The 18,526-nt window shown below is 45.6% G+C and overlaps 1 protein-coding gene across 6 annotated transcripts in view; it reads right to left on the bottom strand.

The window, feature by feature from the left end:
* Positions 1-18,526, bottom strand: part of PTPRG (protein tyrosine phosphatase receptor type G) — a 719,983-nt gene that overhangs the window by 63,252 nt on the left and 638,205 nt on the right. For 3 of the 6 annotated variants that reach the window (XM_045496941.1, XM_045496940.1, XM_045496944.1), the window contains one exon: positions 8,444-8,530. The exons of the other annotated variants lie outside the window; for them this stretch is intronic. In XM_045496941.1, coding sequence (XP_045352897.1) covers positions 8,444-8,530 — 87 coding nt within the window. The remainder of the gene's footprint in view (positions 1-8,443; positions 8,531-18,526) is intronic. 6 annotated transcript variants of the gene reach the window in all.

The raw sequence follows: 18,526 nt of genomic DNA, 5'->3' as shown, positions 1-18,526 counted from the left end.
GGAGAGAGAGAATCCCAAGCAGGCTCTGAGCCATCAGCTTGGAGCCTGACACGAGGTTCGATCTCATGAACTGTGAGATCACGACCTGAGCCGAAATCAAGAGTTGAGTGTTTAACCAACTGAGCCACCCACGTGCCCCATGGTTTGGGGAGCTTTTAAAGCACCCATGCTGGATGAGCCCCACTCCTACTGATTCCAGCTGAACAGTTCCAGGGTGCGGCAAAGTCCTGTGTCATCTAGAAGAACCACCCCGCCCCATGGAGGCTGGTATGTAGTGCCCCCAATTAAGAAGCACTGTGATACAGGGAAAATGGTTCCAGACCCTCCAGTGCTCTAAGAAAGCCACTGAAGAAATAAAATAATCTCAAACGACACGTACCATACAAGGGACCATAAAAGTAAGCCTAGAATTTATAGGGTCCCAGATGGGCTAAAAAACTGTAGTTAAGAATTCAAGGATGTTAACATAATCCTCTCAAATACAGAAAAAATAAACTGTATTTCACATACTTAAATAAGAATCTGAAAGGTCTTCTGCTCCATTTCTGTTGGAACCTCAGTTCTCAGAAATAGGCTGGCATTTCTCGAAGGTGGAGTGGAGTGTTCTGCCATCCATACTGAGGAAGTGTTTTCTCAGATCACAGATTTCTCAAATTCAAGTTTCTCCTCCTAAAGCTACTCTTCAAACCACCTTTGTGGGCTGCTCTGCTTATCTGCCAGCAAATTAAATTTTCATTTTTCTCATGCAACTGAATTGGTCAATATTTACTTCTAAGTTCACGGATGTTCTGACGTCCTGATTCCAAGCATCTGCCGCTTGCACAAATCTGAAAACCACGGAGTCAGATGGCTCTCTCAAACTCATCGCAAGGAAGAAATAGCAAGATAGAACTACATCAAGCATTCACTGAATGCTTCTAGAGGGGAGCAAGGAAGAGACATCCCAGCTGGCAGGAAGGCAGTTTTTCCTCAGGTCCAACTCAATGGGCCCATGGGCCAGAATGCAAACAGAAGGGGAGATGTGCGTTTGCTGGTCCCTGAGTGTGAAGCACTCCTTTTGTGCCACATTCACCGAGAAAGTACTTCTCCACACTGCCTGACAGTCTACTGTTTAAACGTCTACATTTTTCATACAACACCTCTCCTAAATCCAAGCCCGGTATTTCTGGTGCTTGACCGAAGATGGCCAACCTATTAGATATACATGCATCTCATGGAAAGTTCTCAGTAGCAACATGCCAACACGCTTTCTTTATCACTCTCCATTCACTCATCCATTTTTAGAAAACTAACGTGGACTCTAAAATTTTAAGATTTCTAGGAAAGCCTTGACGGGAAGTCAGGAGGGTAGTGGGTGATATCCTCTCTAGTAGCCGATCAAATCGATACGGACGCTGGCGAGCAGCTCCCTTGGCCTCAAGCCCAACCCATGATCTGTGTGGTCCGGGCCGGTATGGTGCCTGAGGCCTTGTGGTAGGAAGGCACATAGATGATCAGTCGAACTTGTAAGAAGCCCACGGACATGTTAAGTGCACAGTCATGAACATTTGGTCTTTGACTAAAATTTCTGAAAATAACCTCTCGTCCTTTTAGATAGGGGAGATACTTCAAAGAGAGAGGCTTTTTCAAAAACCAAGAATTCCGTGCTTGAAAAAGCACTGCGCGGGGTGCCTCGGTGGCTCAGTCGGTTGAGCGACCGACTTTGGCTCAGGTCACGATCTCATGGTTTGTGAGTTCAAGCCCCATGTCACCCCATGTCAGCTCTGTGCGGACAGCTTGGAGCCTGCTTCTGATTCTGCGTCTCCCTCCCTCTCTCTGCCCTCCCCCACTCATGCTCTTTCTCTGTCTCAGAAATAAACGTTAAAACAAAAATTAAAAAAAAAAAAAAAAAGGAAAGGCACTGCGCATGTCACAGTGCATGATCTAGTCAGGAGGCAGTAAATATTGACCACGATCAGTAAGCCATCAATGTCAATTCTCTGAGCTCCCCGCTGCAGTGCGCACACACTTGCCAGCACATGGCAGGCCTAGTATTTAATTGGTTCTCCTGACTAACGAGAGAGACAGACAAACACATGCGCACACACATACCCGGACGTCAGCTGCGCTGACGGTACTGTGTCAGTATCAATAATCACTCAAGTTACAGAGACTTACTATTCAAATAAAATGTAGGAAACTAGGAAGATGAGGGAGAAATCTCTAGACTGGCCATTCTCCCACCCCGTGTCCTTCCAGGAATAAGGACACCCCCTTAACATGGAACACCCGTTAGGATCAGAGTTCTACAGAAAAGCTTTTCTCTCTGTTGCTCCCCATTTTCCAGGTACTTGCAAAGGTAATCTTTGCTATCTGTGTTCTTACTTCCGTCTCTTCCTGCCCCTCTGACAAGGATCTGGGAAGAATTTAGGTGATGGATACTTTTCAGAAGCAAAGATGCTGACCTTGAGTCCAGAAAGCAGGAAGATCTGGAACCCCACTCAGCACCACTGTATACCGAAAGGGGTCCTCCAAAGACACCATCTCCAGCCCTGCTTACAGAAGCGGAGGTTCCTGAGATGTACAGACATCTGGGTCAAAATGTACATCCCTTTTGACAAGCCTGAGAGGTCCCCTTGTTCTTATCCAGGGTCCCTGGCTTATTACAACAACACCGCCCTCCACATCACGACCGCTGGGGCCCACGCAAGGGCAGGATCACAACACCACCTCTGGAGTCCCACAGAAACCTCAGATGACCAAATAACCAAATGATGTGTGCGGATCAGAAACCCAGTCACTGTCTTTCAATTAAGCTCAATGGTTTTATAATCATATCAGGGTGACAAGGGGTTTGTCAGCAGTGTGCAGCTCAAAATGCTAATTGCAGGGAAGAATGGGCAGTTGGCTGAACTGCTGTTGAATATTCATTAAGCAATCTTAACTGATTTATATACTGCCCTCATTTAAATTTAGTGCCATGCCTGCTAATAATCCCATTTGTTTTCATGCCGTTGAGTACAGAAATCACATTAATATTTACTTTTGTGTATGGATCCGTCGTAGTAAACAATGTATGAATCAAGAGCCACTTATAAATAGAAAGTTGAAAACATTCATGTGCCTTCAAAGAAGATGATTGAGAGCTGTGTTAAAAAGATGTGGGTTGATTTATTAGGGCAAAATGTTTCTAGAAATTCAAGTGACAAAGACAACAATAGAAGGAAAAGGCTGTGGGTGTTGTCGGGCTTTTCCTCAAAGAGGAATGTCTGTTTGAAATAACTCAGGGGTCTCACTCGGAAAAGAGCCCACTCTGAGTTGAGATTTCTCATAGGCAACCATTCACTTGCCGTTCGGTTTCCTCTACTGTATGTGAAATGATTGCGAGCTGAGTTTTATGAAATGAAACTTCTCATTTTCATATCTCCAAACCGGGAAAGAAAAGCACATGTGTTCTGACAAATATCACAGTCCTTGTGGGAATAATCAAACGACATATTTCACCTCAGGACAATTCTGCAAATCCTGGGACATATGGTTGTTATACTGTGGATAAGTTAGGGCCCGTCAGAGGCGAGGAGGAGATGAGGGGAAGAAGGGGAGAGAAAAGCGAACCAAACCATGAAGACAGATGAGGCGTGAGAGAGGGTACACCAATCAACGAGGAGAAAATGTTTCTAAATATCTTGGGTCTTCACATGGCTAGGAGAGATGCCCCATTCAACTCTTGTTAGAGCTAGATGTGACAAAAATCTGATTTTTGCAGTGAGAACTTCACTGGAGGATACAAACTGCCTGCCATTAGCATCCAAGGAATGTAGGTGACAAAAGTCACCTCCGAGCAATACACTTTCATGCTAAACATTAAGTTTGCCAAGCAATCCTTGGAGACTCTTAGGAACGACTGAAGTGCTGGTTAGTATTTTCCAGGGGATAAGACAGCTGGGGTCATTTTGTCAACCACATCTCAACAGACCAAGAACCTGAACTGGCAGTTTTTATGTTGTGGCTGGCTTTATGGATGTGAGCTCTAGACAGTACTCAGTCTTCCGAGCTATTACCCAGAAAAGAAGGCTTGTAGTCAGGGGCTTTTTAATTAGCTGTCCCACACTAGTGAGTTAGGACCCTGGCCTGGAATGTTCTGAATTTCTGGCCTAGGGCTTAAGGGACTCTCTGCCTCCGCTTGCCACTATTTTAAGGCACCAACAGAATCCCCCACTGATGGAGGTGGTTAATGGGGACATGACGGCCCAACCCATTTTGGACAGGAGGTAGGAAATGAAAACTCACATTTAATTCACTGCACATATGATCCAACATCTGTAACATAAAATATTCTGGTAAAATTTTTCTGGCAACTATCTGTGTCATTAACATGCCGACTGAACTAATAAGTCGGTCAGACTCTAGCTGGAAGTGTGCTATTTTAAGGATCTAGCGAGGTATTACATGCCTCTTCACTAACCAGCCCCGTGATAGTCCTTTTAAAATACATCTGGGAAAGAGAAAAGTTGATTTAGACATCCCACCATCAACCACGTTCAATTCCAAATGATTTAAGAATTTAACATGAAAATTTGAAACCATAAAAGTACCAAAATAGATCATTTTGGAATGGAGAAAGACTTTCTAATGATGACTCAAAATCCAGAAGCCAAAAAAAAAGAGAAGTTTACGGATAAATTTGATTATAAGAAGTCCAAGAAGCAACATGAACATAGTTAACAAACCACAGGTTATTCAAAAAAAGTATTTGCCACACTTATTGCTGACAATAATGTCTCTCTTGATTAGATAAAGACCAATAATGCAAAGGAAAAAGGAGCAAAAGACCAAGAGTTTAGAGCTTAACAAATGCAAATGGCACAAACATGAAAGATGCGGGGGCATCAGTCGATGGAGCAGAGCCTCTGACTTGGGCTCAGGTCATGATCTCACGGTTTGTGGATTCGAGCCCCGCATCAGGCTCTGTGCTGACAGCTCAGAGCCTGGAGCTTGCTTCCGATTCTGTGTCTCCCTCTCCCTCTGCTCCTTCCCCACTCATGCCCTTTCTCGCTGTCAAAAAATAAAACATTAAAAAACAAAAAGGAGACGAAGAAAGATGCCCCACCTCACTCAGGATTAGAGAAAACACACTCCAGCTACACGAAGACACCATCATTTTCCCCTGGGTGGTTGGAATAATCGCTCCCATTTGACAACACTCTCTCCTGGGGAAGCCGGAGAGAAACAGGTGCTCACGGTGTCGCTGATAGAAACTGCCCTGGGTATGGCACCGGTGAGGTCAATTTGGCGCCATCCATCAAAATTACAAATGCATGTAGCTCCTGGCACAGCCCATTTCCGAACCTTATCCTCAGACAGACTTGTCCACTTGCAGAATGACAGAAAGTTATTCACCCTAGTATTGATTGTAATAACAAGAGACTAGGAACAGCCCAAAATGACAGCCATATAGAGGACTGGTTAAATAAACCATGACAACTATACAAAGGAATACTGTGCTTCTGTAAAAGAAAAAAAAAAAAAAGGAGGAGGAAACCATATGCACAGAGAAAAAAATCATGTTAAGTGAAAAAAGCAAGGTGTAGGATAGTGTATGTGGTGTTCTGCTGTATAAAAGGAGATCTGGTGATATAGATTCATATTTGCTTACACACACACACACACACACACACACACACACACACCACCTCCAAGGTCTGGAAGAGGAGACAACAAACCAGCAATCATGCTTACCTACCTATAACGAGGTAGGGAGCCCGGTGGGTAGGTGACGGAATGGAGATGTAATGGTATATATAATATTAACCTTTTTGATTTTGAACCGTGTCAAGTATTACCTAATTCAAAATTTAAATCAACTACTTGTTTTGAAAAACTAAATACTTGGATCTCATTTTTATTATTATTAATTTTTTTTCTCCTACGTTCTGGGGAACTAATCAGTGGTCACTTCTTGCAGCCACTGTCCTGCTTTTATGGGTTCTGTCCACCTTGAGACTATACAGGCCTTTTCCTCCCACCGGGGCGGAGACTGTTTAAGGCAAATGAGGTCAGACCAAATGGGGAAATGGAAATTACCTTTAGGTTTCTGTGCAGAGACTTTGCAACAGCTATTTTTAACCATTTGAAGGCTCGCTATTCAGGCAGCTTTTTGGGCTCTTTTCCCAATCCCTGCCACATTTTGGACGGGATGCGGACCAGAACGGGAAACGGGAGTGGATAAAAAGAGGCCAACGCAGGAGATGGCTGTCTGGCCTGGCTTCCCTGTTGCATCCACAGCCTGGTAGAGGAGGGCAGGGCCCCTGTCCTCTGCAGGGCTTTTTATAGAGCAGCAAGAGGACAGAACTGGGTCAGGAGCCTGCTGCCAATGCTCCTGGGATAAAGAAGGAGGGAGGAGAGGGGAGAGTAGGCTGGGGGTCTTCAAGCCCTGTCAACAGAGTACGGCAGGGCGGCCCATATAAGGAGCAGGAGAGATTTGAGGACAGGATGTCTATCCGGCCCACTCCCCATCATGGATTGATGAGCGCAGCACAGTGTGAAGGGGCCACGCTCCGGACTCAGACTGCCATGTGGCTGTCCCTGCTCAGCCATCCCCAAGGAGTAGACCAGACAAGCAAACTTCCCAGGGCCTCTCTCCTCATCCTCTTGATGCGGTAATATATCACGTCCACTAAACATTTCACAAATGCTACCTCATTACCTCTTCAGGACAACCCCATGAAAAGGAACCATCACTGGACCCACTCTTTGAGGAGGACATCCAGGCTCAGAGGGCTTTGTTAAGTTGCTCAAGGTCACACAACCAGGAACAGGCCAAGCTCCAGCAGAACCTGTCTCTCTCTGAGCCAAGGTCTTTCTCTTGCTACTACACTGTCAAAAAAGGCAAGTAAAAGATGCACTTCATAATCAGGCGGATTCTGTTAATACTTACAGCTTCCCAAGATTGTTCTCAACTTGTAGATCTAAACGAAAGTCGCTATGCTCCCCCCCCCGCCCCGCCACCGAGCTTCGGGCACTTAGAAGCAGAGAAGAAATGAGAGATCCTGAGCACCTCGTGACAAAGTACATCCTCCCAGGAACTAAAACACATCTCTCATAAGCCCATGCCCACATCTAGGGCCAGGAGCATAAATTAGAATAAACCACGGGCCACCCAGCGATGGCATCACTTCTGGGGAGAACACAGAACGGAGATGTGCATTATCTCTGTGGTGTCCATGAGATGCTGACACCTTTCAATGTGTTACAGTCAAAACCACATTGTATTTATAACAGACTGGGCATGAATACGAGGCGTTTATGTGACATCCAGTGTCCTCTCCAAGATTAGATCTTTGAATCTGAAGCTATACAGAGGGGTTTCTCGTTCAGTTTTAACTTTGGCATGTTGAAAACAGATTAAAAATTGAGGACCTGAGTACATAAAAGAGATCTTAGGAAGAAATTACATTTCTGGTGTCAGCAGTGACCACTTTTCCCTACAAGGCAAAGTTACATCATAGAGCTTAAAAAAGATAGATCACAGAGTTTCTCATTCATCTTCCTCAATTCCCTTGTAACGTACCTTCTCAGATCTCATAAGTGTACTTGATTAGAGTGGATGGGTATCTAAAATTTCATCTCAATACTTAGCCTCAACCATGGGAGAGAAATCATTCCATGTAAAAATTCTTACTGTAAATTCTATAAATTGCTTCATTGAAAGTAATAAGGGACTACTCACCACAGGATACTGATTACTGAATTATCTTAATTGGCAATATTAAAATATTACCATATTAAGTGGAGTTTACCTTCTATAAGCCACACAGAAATATTACAATAGGTGGTAATGTGGGGTGATTAAGATCGCGTGATCAGGACTTCTCAAGATTTATTACAGATCATTACAGAACAATAATTCTTCCCAGCATTCAAGCTACCTAGAACTCATGTGCTTTCGTTTTTGAAAAATTTCACTCTTAGGGAAAAACACATGCTGTATCCCCATTTGCTCATTTCTCTCTCCCCTTCCTACTCTTCTTCCTTATTTATACATTTAGGTTTCTAAAAGCTATCTTTCACTTGTAAGGCTAAATGCATGCATTTTTTTTTTAAAGCTCTAAAACATGCAAGCATCTGAAATTCTGGAAAGATAATGGATGCAACTGACATACAGACAAACTGACATAGAAAATTCCCAGTATGTCCCGTTCTAGAAATAAAACGCCCCCCCCCCCCCCAGATCACCAAATAAAGCAAAGCAGGCACACACAGGTCATACTTTCATTGCTACCAGCTACCCCACACTCTGTGTTGGTATTTACAATCCTTCCTTTTGGGAGCTGGGGTAGGACAGGTAAGTTGCAGCATTGTGGGGTCTAGAGGACTTTAATCCCCAGGGCAACAAACAAAACTCTGGCAAGCCAGTCCCGGCCAAAGAGGCACCCCCACCCCCCTAAGCTTGACCGCCCCTCACCTGCTCCCCTTCTCTCCTGTCTCCCCAGAAGAAGGCACTTCACGGAAACGTCTGGGAAAGCCCTTGGACTTTATTTTGTTACACCCTCTAAACAGACAAAAAACAAAAGAGAACAGGTGTAGAAGACAGTACTTTCAATCGCTACCAAGAGTTCCACACCCATGTCCTCCCTCCCACTTAACACACACACACACACCCATTATGGGGCCCCAGTTGGGACATTTTCAAAAGAGAAAGCTTACACACAAAGGTGACTGGTTTATCAAGGGTTGTTTGTGCTTCTAGTTAATTAATATAAAATGGGAACTTTGCTCTTAAAAGCGGTCTTCACTTGTTGGAAACCTTTATCACTCCTGGTGTTAATGGTAGAAGATATCCCAAGTCCAATCACTACTGGATTTTCCCATTCACGTATCTAACCTTCCACCTTGACACGAAGCTTTGGCCAACAGGATCGTTTGAAACACCTCTGACATAAACAGAACTCAGCCGGAACGTACTGGGGGGTTATGTGAACCTGCCATCCGCCACCCACGTATGTGAATGTGGTGTTGTTAGATCAATCTGGGTTTTTGTCCTTTCTTCATTCATTCCTCTCACCTCAGGACAGTTTCCTGACTCACAACCCAGATTGGAGAACATGTGGGAGAGGCAACTCAGAGCAGGTGGGGCAGTCATCAAGTTACTACCACATACGATGTCCCGTATTTAGTTTCCCATTAGAACTTAAGTATCTGCAGCATCTGAGTCTTGCTTCTGGCATTTGAAAGATACACTTTTGCCACGCAAGAAGGTGTTGACTTGATTACATTAATCCCCTAACTACCTGGGCTGCAGGATTTCACAACAGAATGACGCCTATTCTTTCCAAAGTCTTGATAGAAGAGCAAAGACAAACTTGCTTAACAGTGAGGTTCTCTTTCTTTGGAAGTTCTGCTGAATCCCACGTAGAACTCTAAATTCAGGTATGTAATTCCAAAGAACATTTGAGAGCTTCTGATTTACTTGGTAGTTTTTATTTCCAGACCTGAACATCCTTGAATACGTAAGTGTTAGGTTTCTCTTCTCCTTTGTTTTTTTTTTGAATGTTTATTTATTTTTTTATTTTGAGAGAGAGCACAAGTAAGAGCAGGAGCGGGGGGTAAGAAGCAGGGGGTTGGGGGGGGAAAGGAGAGGGGAAGGGGGGGGAAGAGAGAGAGAGAGAGAGAGAGAGAGAGAGAGAGAATCCCAAGCATGCTCAGCCCTAATCAGATGTGGGGCTTGATCCCACAGACCACACGAGATCACGACCTGAGCTGAAACCAGGAGTCAGATGCTCAACCGACTGAGCCACTCAGGCACCCCTCTCTTCTCCTTTAATACAAACTTTTATTTATTTTGATAATTATTGGCTTCTATATTGGATACAAGGGCTTGCCACAGGAACCAAAATTTGGAGAAGTCCCAAGTTGGGAGCAGGACTAAAAGGTGGGGGTGGGGGGGAGCAGTGTGCTGTAATTCAGAACTTATCTCCCTCTATTGAGAACATTCTGGAACTGCAACTGTCCTCAAAACATCACGAACATACTCAGTGCAGCGATGAACATTAACTGAAGAAATCACGAGTGTGTTGGAGTGTTTTTGCAAATCTTCATAGAAACTTGAAATTTGCAGCTTTCTAAAATATTTAGACTTCTTCTCAACCCTTAGCCCTACTCTGAATTCTGCCAGATTCACTCTTTCGGGAATTTTGGAGCAGAGCCGGCGATCTCCGCAGCTTTTCCTCACACACAATCACAGGCGCTTCTAACTACCACCCGTAAACTGACAACACTTCACTGAGAAGCAAATGCCATAAAACCAATAACTAATATCTCGAATAATCGAGGGGGCCACCTGAGCAAACCCAAAGAACAGACACAGTCAACCCTGAGAGAGAGGACACGTAATTCTGAGAAACCCAAAGACAGGCGTTGGTTACGTAGGAGAGACTCAACGCAGGAATCTCCCTTTCCTGAAAAGTCCATTTGCTTTAAAAATGGATGCATCCACTTCCTCCTTAACAGAACCAATCCCTTCTTTGAAGGATCATGGAGTACGTTTAAATGGCAACCTTCAGCAGTGAATCCCTCCCTGCTTTTGTCTAATGACTAAGTGTTAGCCTGTTCCAAGAGCTTCGACTGGCATCTCAGGGCCAAACTCGACAGCAGGGGGCCGGTTACTATAACAACTGACAGTTCTTGTAAATTCTGAAAAGGCCCCGAGTAGCCATTTGGGAAACAGTTATTGAGCAAAAAGTTGCCTGGGATCGGCAGCATTAGCTGGCACGTGACCCAGATCTCCTGGCACACAGCTGCAGGGAGAAAGAAAAAAACAGTGCCCACCTCAAGGAACAGCTGGGGACCTCAGAAGGCTCCCCACCCCCATGCCTTTTAGCATCTCAGAGCAAGACAGTTTAGCGCCACCGTATCTTAAACTCAAGCCCTCCGAGGCGAGCCGTATTCTGGCATCATGCAACGCACGTTAGCTCTCCCCACTGGCTTGACACATCGTCAGGATCTGAAGGGTTGAATTATAAAAATTATTCCTAATGATTAAAAAAAAAAATAGTCTTGAAATACGGCCACAGACGCAGGTCCCAGGAAGGGATGAGTGGCAGGGGCAATCGACAGTTTCAAAAGCAAAAGGGATGCCTGGAATACCAGCGGTCCCATGAGCAGCCTGTTTGCAGAAAAGACCAAGGTGATCCCACAAAGCCACCATAAAACCTGAGTTGCAAACCTGGATTTTTCTAGACTGGAGAAAAGAATATAAACCTGCTTTTCATTCCTATTCCCTTTCGCACACAAGCCACGTAAGAGCATCTTGGACTGACCCAGTGCCATTGTACATGCCAAATCCCCTGGAAAAGAATCTGATTCCACCCACAAAAGTAGACTTTATTTTGCATGGATGAAGGGCAATTTGACAGCATTTTCCCTCTGGCAGTACTGATCATGCCATGACCGAGTGCCTCTATGTCCGCTCGGACACAGAGCTCTGCCCCAAGCATTTGTGGCTTTTCTCTGTTCTGTGAAAATCACAGCTCAACATCCTTCCTCCAAGGAGCCTTTCCTGGCTCTGTCTCCTTCCCACCCCACGTGGCAGTGGTCAGAGCCCGTTTCAGAGCACATACCCTAAGTCACTACTGCAACGTGGGGGAGGCCAAATGCAGGGGGCCCAGGCAGGAGGCTGCAGGGAGGGCAGAGACAGACTGGAGAGCTGGTGGCCCTCTCCCCCCAAAGACTCCCCACTCTTAGCTCTATCCAGCCCACTAATGCCACAAAAGAACATGACAACAATGTTACCACATTTAACATGAGAACCCAGATAGCTGGAGTTTTAAGAAATATCTTCCCATTTTCAAAACAATCCAGATTAAAAAAAATTAATGTTTATTTATTTTTGAGAGAGAGACAGAGACAGAGAGAGAGAGTCAGTCAGAACATGAGCAGGAGAGGGGCAGAGACAGAGGGAGACATAGAATCCTAAGCAGGCTCCAGGCTCTGAGCTGTCAGCACAGAGCCCGATGCGGGGCTTGAACTCACAAGCCGTGAGATCATGACTTGAGCTGAAGTTGGATGCCCAACCAATTGAGCCACCCAGGCACCCCAAAACAATCCAGACTTCTAAAAACAGTGTATCTGTGAAATAAAACAGGTGTAGGGGCCACCTGTTTTTGACCTCGATTTGGGATTACCTTTCTTTACCTGCTTATTTACCCCATTAGCCTACATGCTTTCTGAAGACTGGAACTCTGTCTCCTTGCTGGATGGCCAGTGCCTGGTACAAACTAGATGCTTAAGAAAGGTCTTTGAATGAACAAACAACAAAGGAAGGAATAAACAGGCCAGCCATAAAGGGTCTCTGGTGAACAAAAGGCAACCCTAGGTAGGAGTCCCTCTAAAACATTCAAGCTCTGTGATGCCGGAAAAGTCATTCCCTTCCTGGAAGTGGTCTCCTCCCTTGGGAAGAAGGTGGATGCAGTCCTAACACCCTGGCTACCACCTGCTTCAGCTCTAAGGCTAAATAATATAGCATTTGCTTTGTATAACTGTATATACTCAACAGTAACTGTATAACTCAACAGTTATCGGGTATGGGGATGACCCTTTGCTATCTGTGCACAGTCACAGGCATGGGAGAAATCACTCTTAATGGTATCTGTCTCCTTTGTGACCTCCCTGGGATGGAGGGGGATGTATGCCTGAATCAAATCAAGTTACTGGAGAGTAAACTGGGAAGTATTGGCTGCTAGAGCAGGTGGGTAGAGAGCATGTACCCAGGCTCATGGCAGCTCTGTCATTGTTTCTGTGGGACTACAGGAGGGATCCACGTTCTACTGGGGCACATGTGGTCAGTCATTCTTTGAGCAGGAGAGGGGCATTACCACACACCCACACTCAGTGTTCACCTGTATCTGTTTGGTGGAGCCTCCATTATGCCAACACAACCCCCTCCCACAATTAGGGTTTGCATCTCCTCCCTCCTATTTTTATTTTTGATAGAGAGAGGGCGACAGAAGATCCAAAGTGGGCTCTGTGCTGACAGCAGTGAGCCTGATTTGGGGCTCGAACTCACAAATCATGAGATCATGACCTGAGCTCAAGTCGGGTGCCCAAGTGACTAAGACACCCAGTCACCCCACATCCCCTCTTATTTATTACACTGTCTTCCAAAGAACAAAGCAAAAAATCATGTCAATAAAAAAAAATTCACTTGTTTTTGTGAATAGCATTTTGTAAAAGTAAATGTTTATTCATTTTTGAGAGAGAGAGAGAGAGAGAGAGGGAGCGAGCGAGCAGGGGAGGGGCAGAGAGAGAGAACAGAGGATCTGAAGCAGACTCTGTGCTGACAGCAGCAAGCCCGATGTAGGACATGAACTCACCAACCATGAGATCATAACCTAAGCTGAAGTTGGACGCTCAACCGAGCCACCCAGGTGCCCCTTGAATGGCATTCTTAATGAGGAGGGATCAACACATGGCAAAATTTCTTCAAGTGTCAAAGGTGGGCGTAAAAGAGATCTTTTAATCTGCCCGCGGCACTAAATCGGTGTTGACTCATCTACCGCAGAATTTATAGACGATTCAACCACGTGCTCAAGGGGGACATCAATTTCTCAGATCAGAGCATGAAATTCTAACACCAAACAAACAAACATGGGTCAGATGTTAATATTGCCCCTTGGAGTTTCCATTTTTTCTGCTCCCGAGTCCACGTAGTGAATCTGAGAATTAACGTTGCTTTACGTTTCTGGAAAGTTCTTTAAGCTAGAATTATGATCCATAATATTGATGTTCAACTTGTCATCAAGGTAAGATAGCACTGATTAGCTGGGATAAGAAAGAACAAATAGGTTATCTGATTCAATACCAAAACTGACTCTGTTTCTCCAACCCCTGAAATTACAGTTGGTCCTGTAAAGTTTCTTCTGTGTGATTCTGGCAAATCCAAACCACAGGATCTTTTCAACAAGTATGTGTCATGAAAACAGGCTATGGAAGGAAGTAAATGCCTCCTGACAGGCTACTCCTCATTTAGGCAAAATAATGTAATGATTAAGCCTTTAAAAAAATTTTTTTTTCATTTTTAGAAAGAGAGCACATGTGGGAGAGGGAGACGGTGAGAGAATTTTAAGCAGGCTTTATGTCCAGCACAGAGCCCAACAAGGGGCTCAATCCCACGGTGATGGGATCATGACCTGAGCCAAAATCAAGAGTTAGAACTCACCTGACTGAGCCACTCACGTGCCCCCAAATAAAGTGATGATTACGACAGTGGGCTATGAGATGGTGGTTCAAATCCAGAATCCACCAAAGATTAACCCTGTGACTTGGGCACGTCTACCTGATTTCACCAAGCCTTGGTTTTCTGATGTGCAAAAACGTAGTAACTCCTAGGATTTGAACGCTGATTAGGGGGCAATGTAATCTGCTTAGCACTTGTGCAGTATGGTAAAAACTCAAAAGATTCTTGGCTCTCAAGGCCTTACGATAGCTACTGTAGAGGGGGGAGATTTGGCTCAAAGAGAAAAGAGCTACCTTCAAAGCAGTTGTCTTCTGGATTGCAGAAAAAATTTTTTTTAATGATCTCGGCCAAGACTCACAAACCTAAATGGACACTGACGTCTTGCTCACAATAGTTAAGCTACGCTACAGAGCAAGTTCATAAATAAACAAGTAGTGTGCCCGAGCACAGGGACTGGACAGCCTGCACAGAGCTCTTCGCCCGGCATCCACCTCAAATTATGCAAATCAAAATGAAACCTTCCAAAAACTCCCCCTTCCTTCTGAGTGGTAGCAGCTGTGAGGCTCCCTGTCTTTTCAGGAACGTCAGCACATTGGTGCCATGTAAACAGCTTGTCTTGGGAAGACAGGGCATCGGGAGCTCTTGGAATGCGTTTCCTGACTGTTAGTAATTCAAAGGTGCATTTTGTTGCCATCCTGAGTAGTAAGGCCAAAATGGCCCACTTCAAAAATTCTTCCACGTATTGGCTCTCCCTCATTTCTACACAAATGATTACCGCTAGGAACCATTGCCCGGTTGATATGGATTACGATATTTAAAAGGCACACACAGGGCACCGTTTTCAAAAGGCGGCAAGCTATGCCTGTTAGTGGATTTTTCATCGGTTTCATCTTGATTAGCTGCCCTATAACCCTGACCTTTGTTCCAAAACATTTATTTCTTCCGAACTTCACAGCGACTTCTGCATTGCTATGGATGTGGGTTCCTATAGCTCTTCAATACAGCCCTTTGCAAGGAGCATTTAACAAAGAACTGTAGCATCCTATCTCTAACATCTATCTGAGCGAACCAATATCAAAAGGTAAGTTTCTCCCACAAATCCTCGTTGCCGCCTATAAAAATACTGCTCAAAGAGACCCTAGTGGCCCTCTGGGAATCTTTTCATTGAAAAAAATTAAAAAATACAAATCAGGTCGCTGCCATTTTTTTTTTTCGTTCGGGCCAAATGTGAAATAATCAGACGAATCTGATGGTTGGCCTCCAAAGTTGTTCCTTCAAGGAAACATCGTCTTGGCCAAATGATGCCAGTGGGTCTGAATATTTAAAGATACTTCTGGCAGCACTCAAGGAATGTCCACGTGCTCTCCACCTTACCATGTATCCTGGGGGCTGTGGGACTACCTCTGGCCAAGGGTGAGCCAACGGTCCTGAAGGATTCCACTTCTGGGCTATGCAATTGAGAACGAGGTACCTCCTTGATTTTTTTTTTTTAATCCCTGCTAAAGCCCCTTGGGAAACATGTGTCCCAGAAAAAGAAGCCCCAAGTGCAAGAGAGCTGCCCAGCTCCATCAGTCTACACACCGATGACCAATGAACTCTGTGTTTTAGACCACTAGGGTGTTGGAGAGTGTCTGTGGCAGCTAATGAACCTTGCTCTGATGAAGCCGGTCATGAGTTAATGAGGCTGACCACCGGGCTTCAGGAAGAGTGGGCTGGCTGAGTCATGCCTTTAACCTAGTTACTTAGGGATCTGCTCTTCTGGAATTGCTTTTAGGCCCACTGGGAGCATCCCCCAAACCCATTTCATTAACCTTTCCTTTTTGGTCCAATGTGGTTCTGTTCTCCTCAGTTGGTTCACCTACATTTATACTCTACTGAGCTCCAAACACATGACTTTGAGCTATTTCTAGGATAAATACCTGGCACTTCTGAGATCATTCCGAAGAATGAACTCTAGAAGGAAGTTCCAAAAGCTATTTTCAAGCCATGTTTTAAGCAATGACACATGACTGGAAAGTATACAGCCACACACTGATTATGTGTGAGGAGGGACAGCATTCATTTAGATCTGTAAATCTGGTTTTGTTAAAGAACTTCTTTTTTGGCACACCAGGATCCAGAAGTGAATTTTTATTTTTCACTAAAGTTGGGGATAACACAGCCATCATTGCTTGTTTATCATGCACCAGGCCCTGGGATAACCATTTTCCAGAGCACACACCTACTCCTCACGGGAGCCCAATGGGCCCATTTCTGGACTATATTGCAGATGAAGAAATTCTCAGTTCTTCCCCCCACTGGCACCTCTCCTAAGGGGCCTTTTCAAAAAGTTGGTTCACAGTGTTCTATTAGTTTCAGGTGTACAATATAGTGGTTGACCTTTCCTCACATCACCTGGGGCTCATCATGACCAAGTGCACTTCCTAAGGGGCCTATAAATAAGCCTTCCCACCTTCCCCCGACGCTACCCCCCAGTGAAATTTTAATACCAATAATGTGCTGTGCTTTTGTGTACTACATGTGTATCTGTGCCTTAAAAGAGTACGTTTTTTCACCTCCCAAGAACTCATGTTCACCCACTTGGGCATAACTGAGCCCCTGCTAACAACACATGCTCTGAGGCCATGGGTCGTGAGCGGTGGATCGTGGCTCCAAATCCAGGCTGTCTGCCTCTGGGCCCAGGCCGCTCCCTCACCGCTCCCCAAGACTGCCTCTTTCTCATCTTGCCTTCTTGTAGCTGTGGTTCCTTCACGCCCTTCCATCACGCTTAGGCTAAGGCACATATCCCTTTGGGCGGTACCCCAAGTCTTTCACGATCTGGCTCTCGCTGTCCCCCAACTCCAGTGACAGTGAACCCCAGGTGCCTGCTTACGATCTGCCAGATTCTCTCTGGCCCCATGCCTACACACCTTATTCACTAGGCTTAATCTTCAAGACCCAGCCTGGGCATCAGGCCTCCATGCAGCCCTGCTTTTGTGCTCTTCTGGCGCTCTGGACGTAAGCCTCCAAACGTCCTCCATAGTTGGGAGGAGAGGGGAGTGGCCCTTCTTCTAGTCCATGGCACATGCATGCATGGCAGCAGAGTCCTCGCTGAGAACCCTCGGCTGGCCGGGCTGAGCTCGCACGCCTGCTTTGTTTCTTTCCTACTACCCACATGTGTATTTCTTTGCTATCCAAGTCAGAATTCTCTTTTCTTAACAGACACCCCTCTCCCCCTGGTTCTAATGTCGCCACTTCTTTTGAAGGTTGAGACACTGGCTGCTTCTGTCTACCTGGCACCTGCATCTGGTCGCTTTCCAGGCCCTGGCGGTCCTTTGGGAAAACACCCATTGTCCAGTTTTGTGCATGTGATTCCGATGGCAAAGACCTCACTTCTGGGCTTTACAGTTCATTTAAGAGCCAGGCCTGACAAAAGTCCTTAACGCCTCCAGCAGGTTCAAGGGGTGAACAAATGACCTGGGTCAGTTCTAAGAGACACCATGTTGGGGCTGAGATGGAACACTTAAGGGAATTTCTCTTCCCTTCCACGGGGATGGGAGGGTGTATGTCTCATGTGGCCCAGAGGCCACCATGTGGAAACAGAGGGCCTCAGAGAAAAGCCCACACGGGGAGAGCAAATCTGAGACAAGAGGGAGAGAAACACAGGCACACAACACAAGCTGAGCCCTGCTGTTCTGTCTGGTTCCTTCTCGCCAATCTAGCAGGGCCTCGTGCGCCAAACTTTTCAATTCCGTGAATCAATGGATTTTTTTCCCCGTGAGCGTAAGGCCGCTTGAAATCAGTTTTTGTCAAGTCCAACACTGTGGATGCTGCTGCTGCTCACTTCTTGGCCCGTAGTGGGCACTCAACCAACACTGGGTCCTCTACCTTTCCTGGCCAAAGACAGCAGGGGACACTCAACAGGAAGGCGCCGGCACAACAGGCCCACTGAGCCCACCTCCCGTGGATTTGGCCGAACGTCAGTTGTGCTAAGCTATCATGGGATATATGTGTGAGACATGCATCTTAGTGGTTCAAGAAGGTTATGGATTCTAATGTTTATTTATTTTTGACAGAAAGAGAGAGAGAGAATGAGCAGGGGAGGGGCAGAGAGAGAGGGAGACACAGAATCCGAAGCAGGCTCCAGGCTCCGAGCGGTCAGCAGAGAGCCTGACGCGGGGCTGGAACCCATAAGCCGCAAGATCATGACCTGAGCCGACATCGGACTGAGCCACCCGGATGCCCCGAGGAAGGTTATGGATTCTAGAACGAAAATGCCCTGTATTCAAAACCAGGGTTCACCCCACTTTCTCCAGGACTCTGGGCCAGTCGCTT

Source organism: Leopardus geoffroyi, chromosome A2, assembly GCF_018350155.1.
Source record: "Leopardus geoffroyi isolate Oge1 chromosome A2, O.geoffroyi_Oge1_pat1.0, whole genome shotgun sequence".
Classification (NCBI taxonomy): Eukaryota; Metazoa; Chordata; class Mammalia; order Carnivora; family Felidae; genus Leopardus; species Leopardus geoffroyi.
This window is presented reverse-complemented; position numbering and strand designations above follow the sequence as displayed.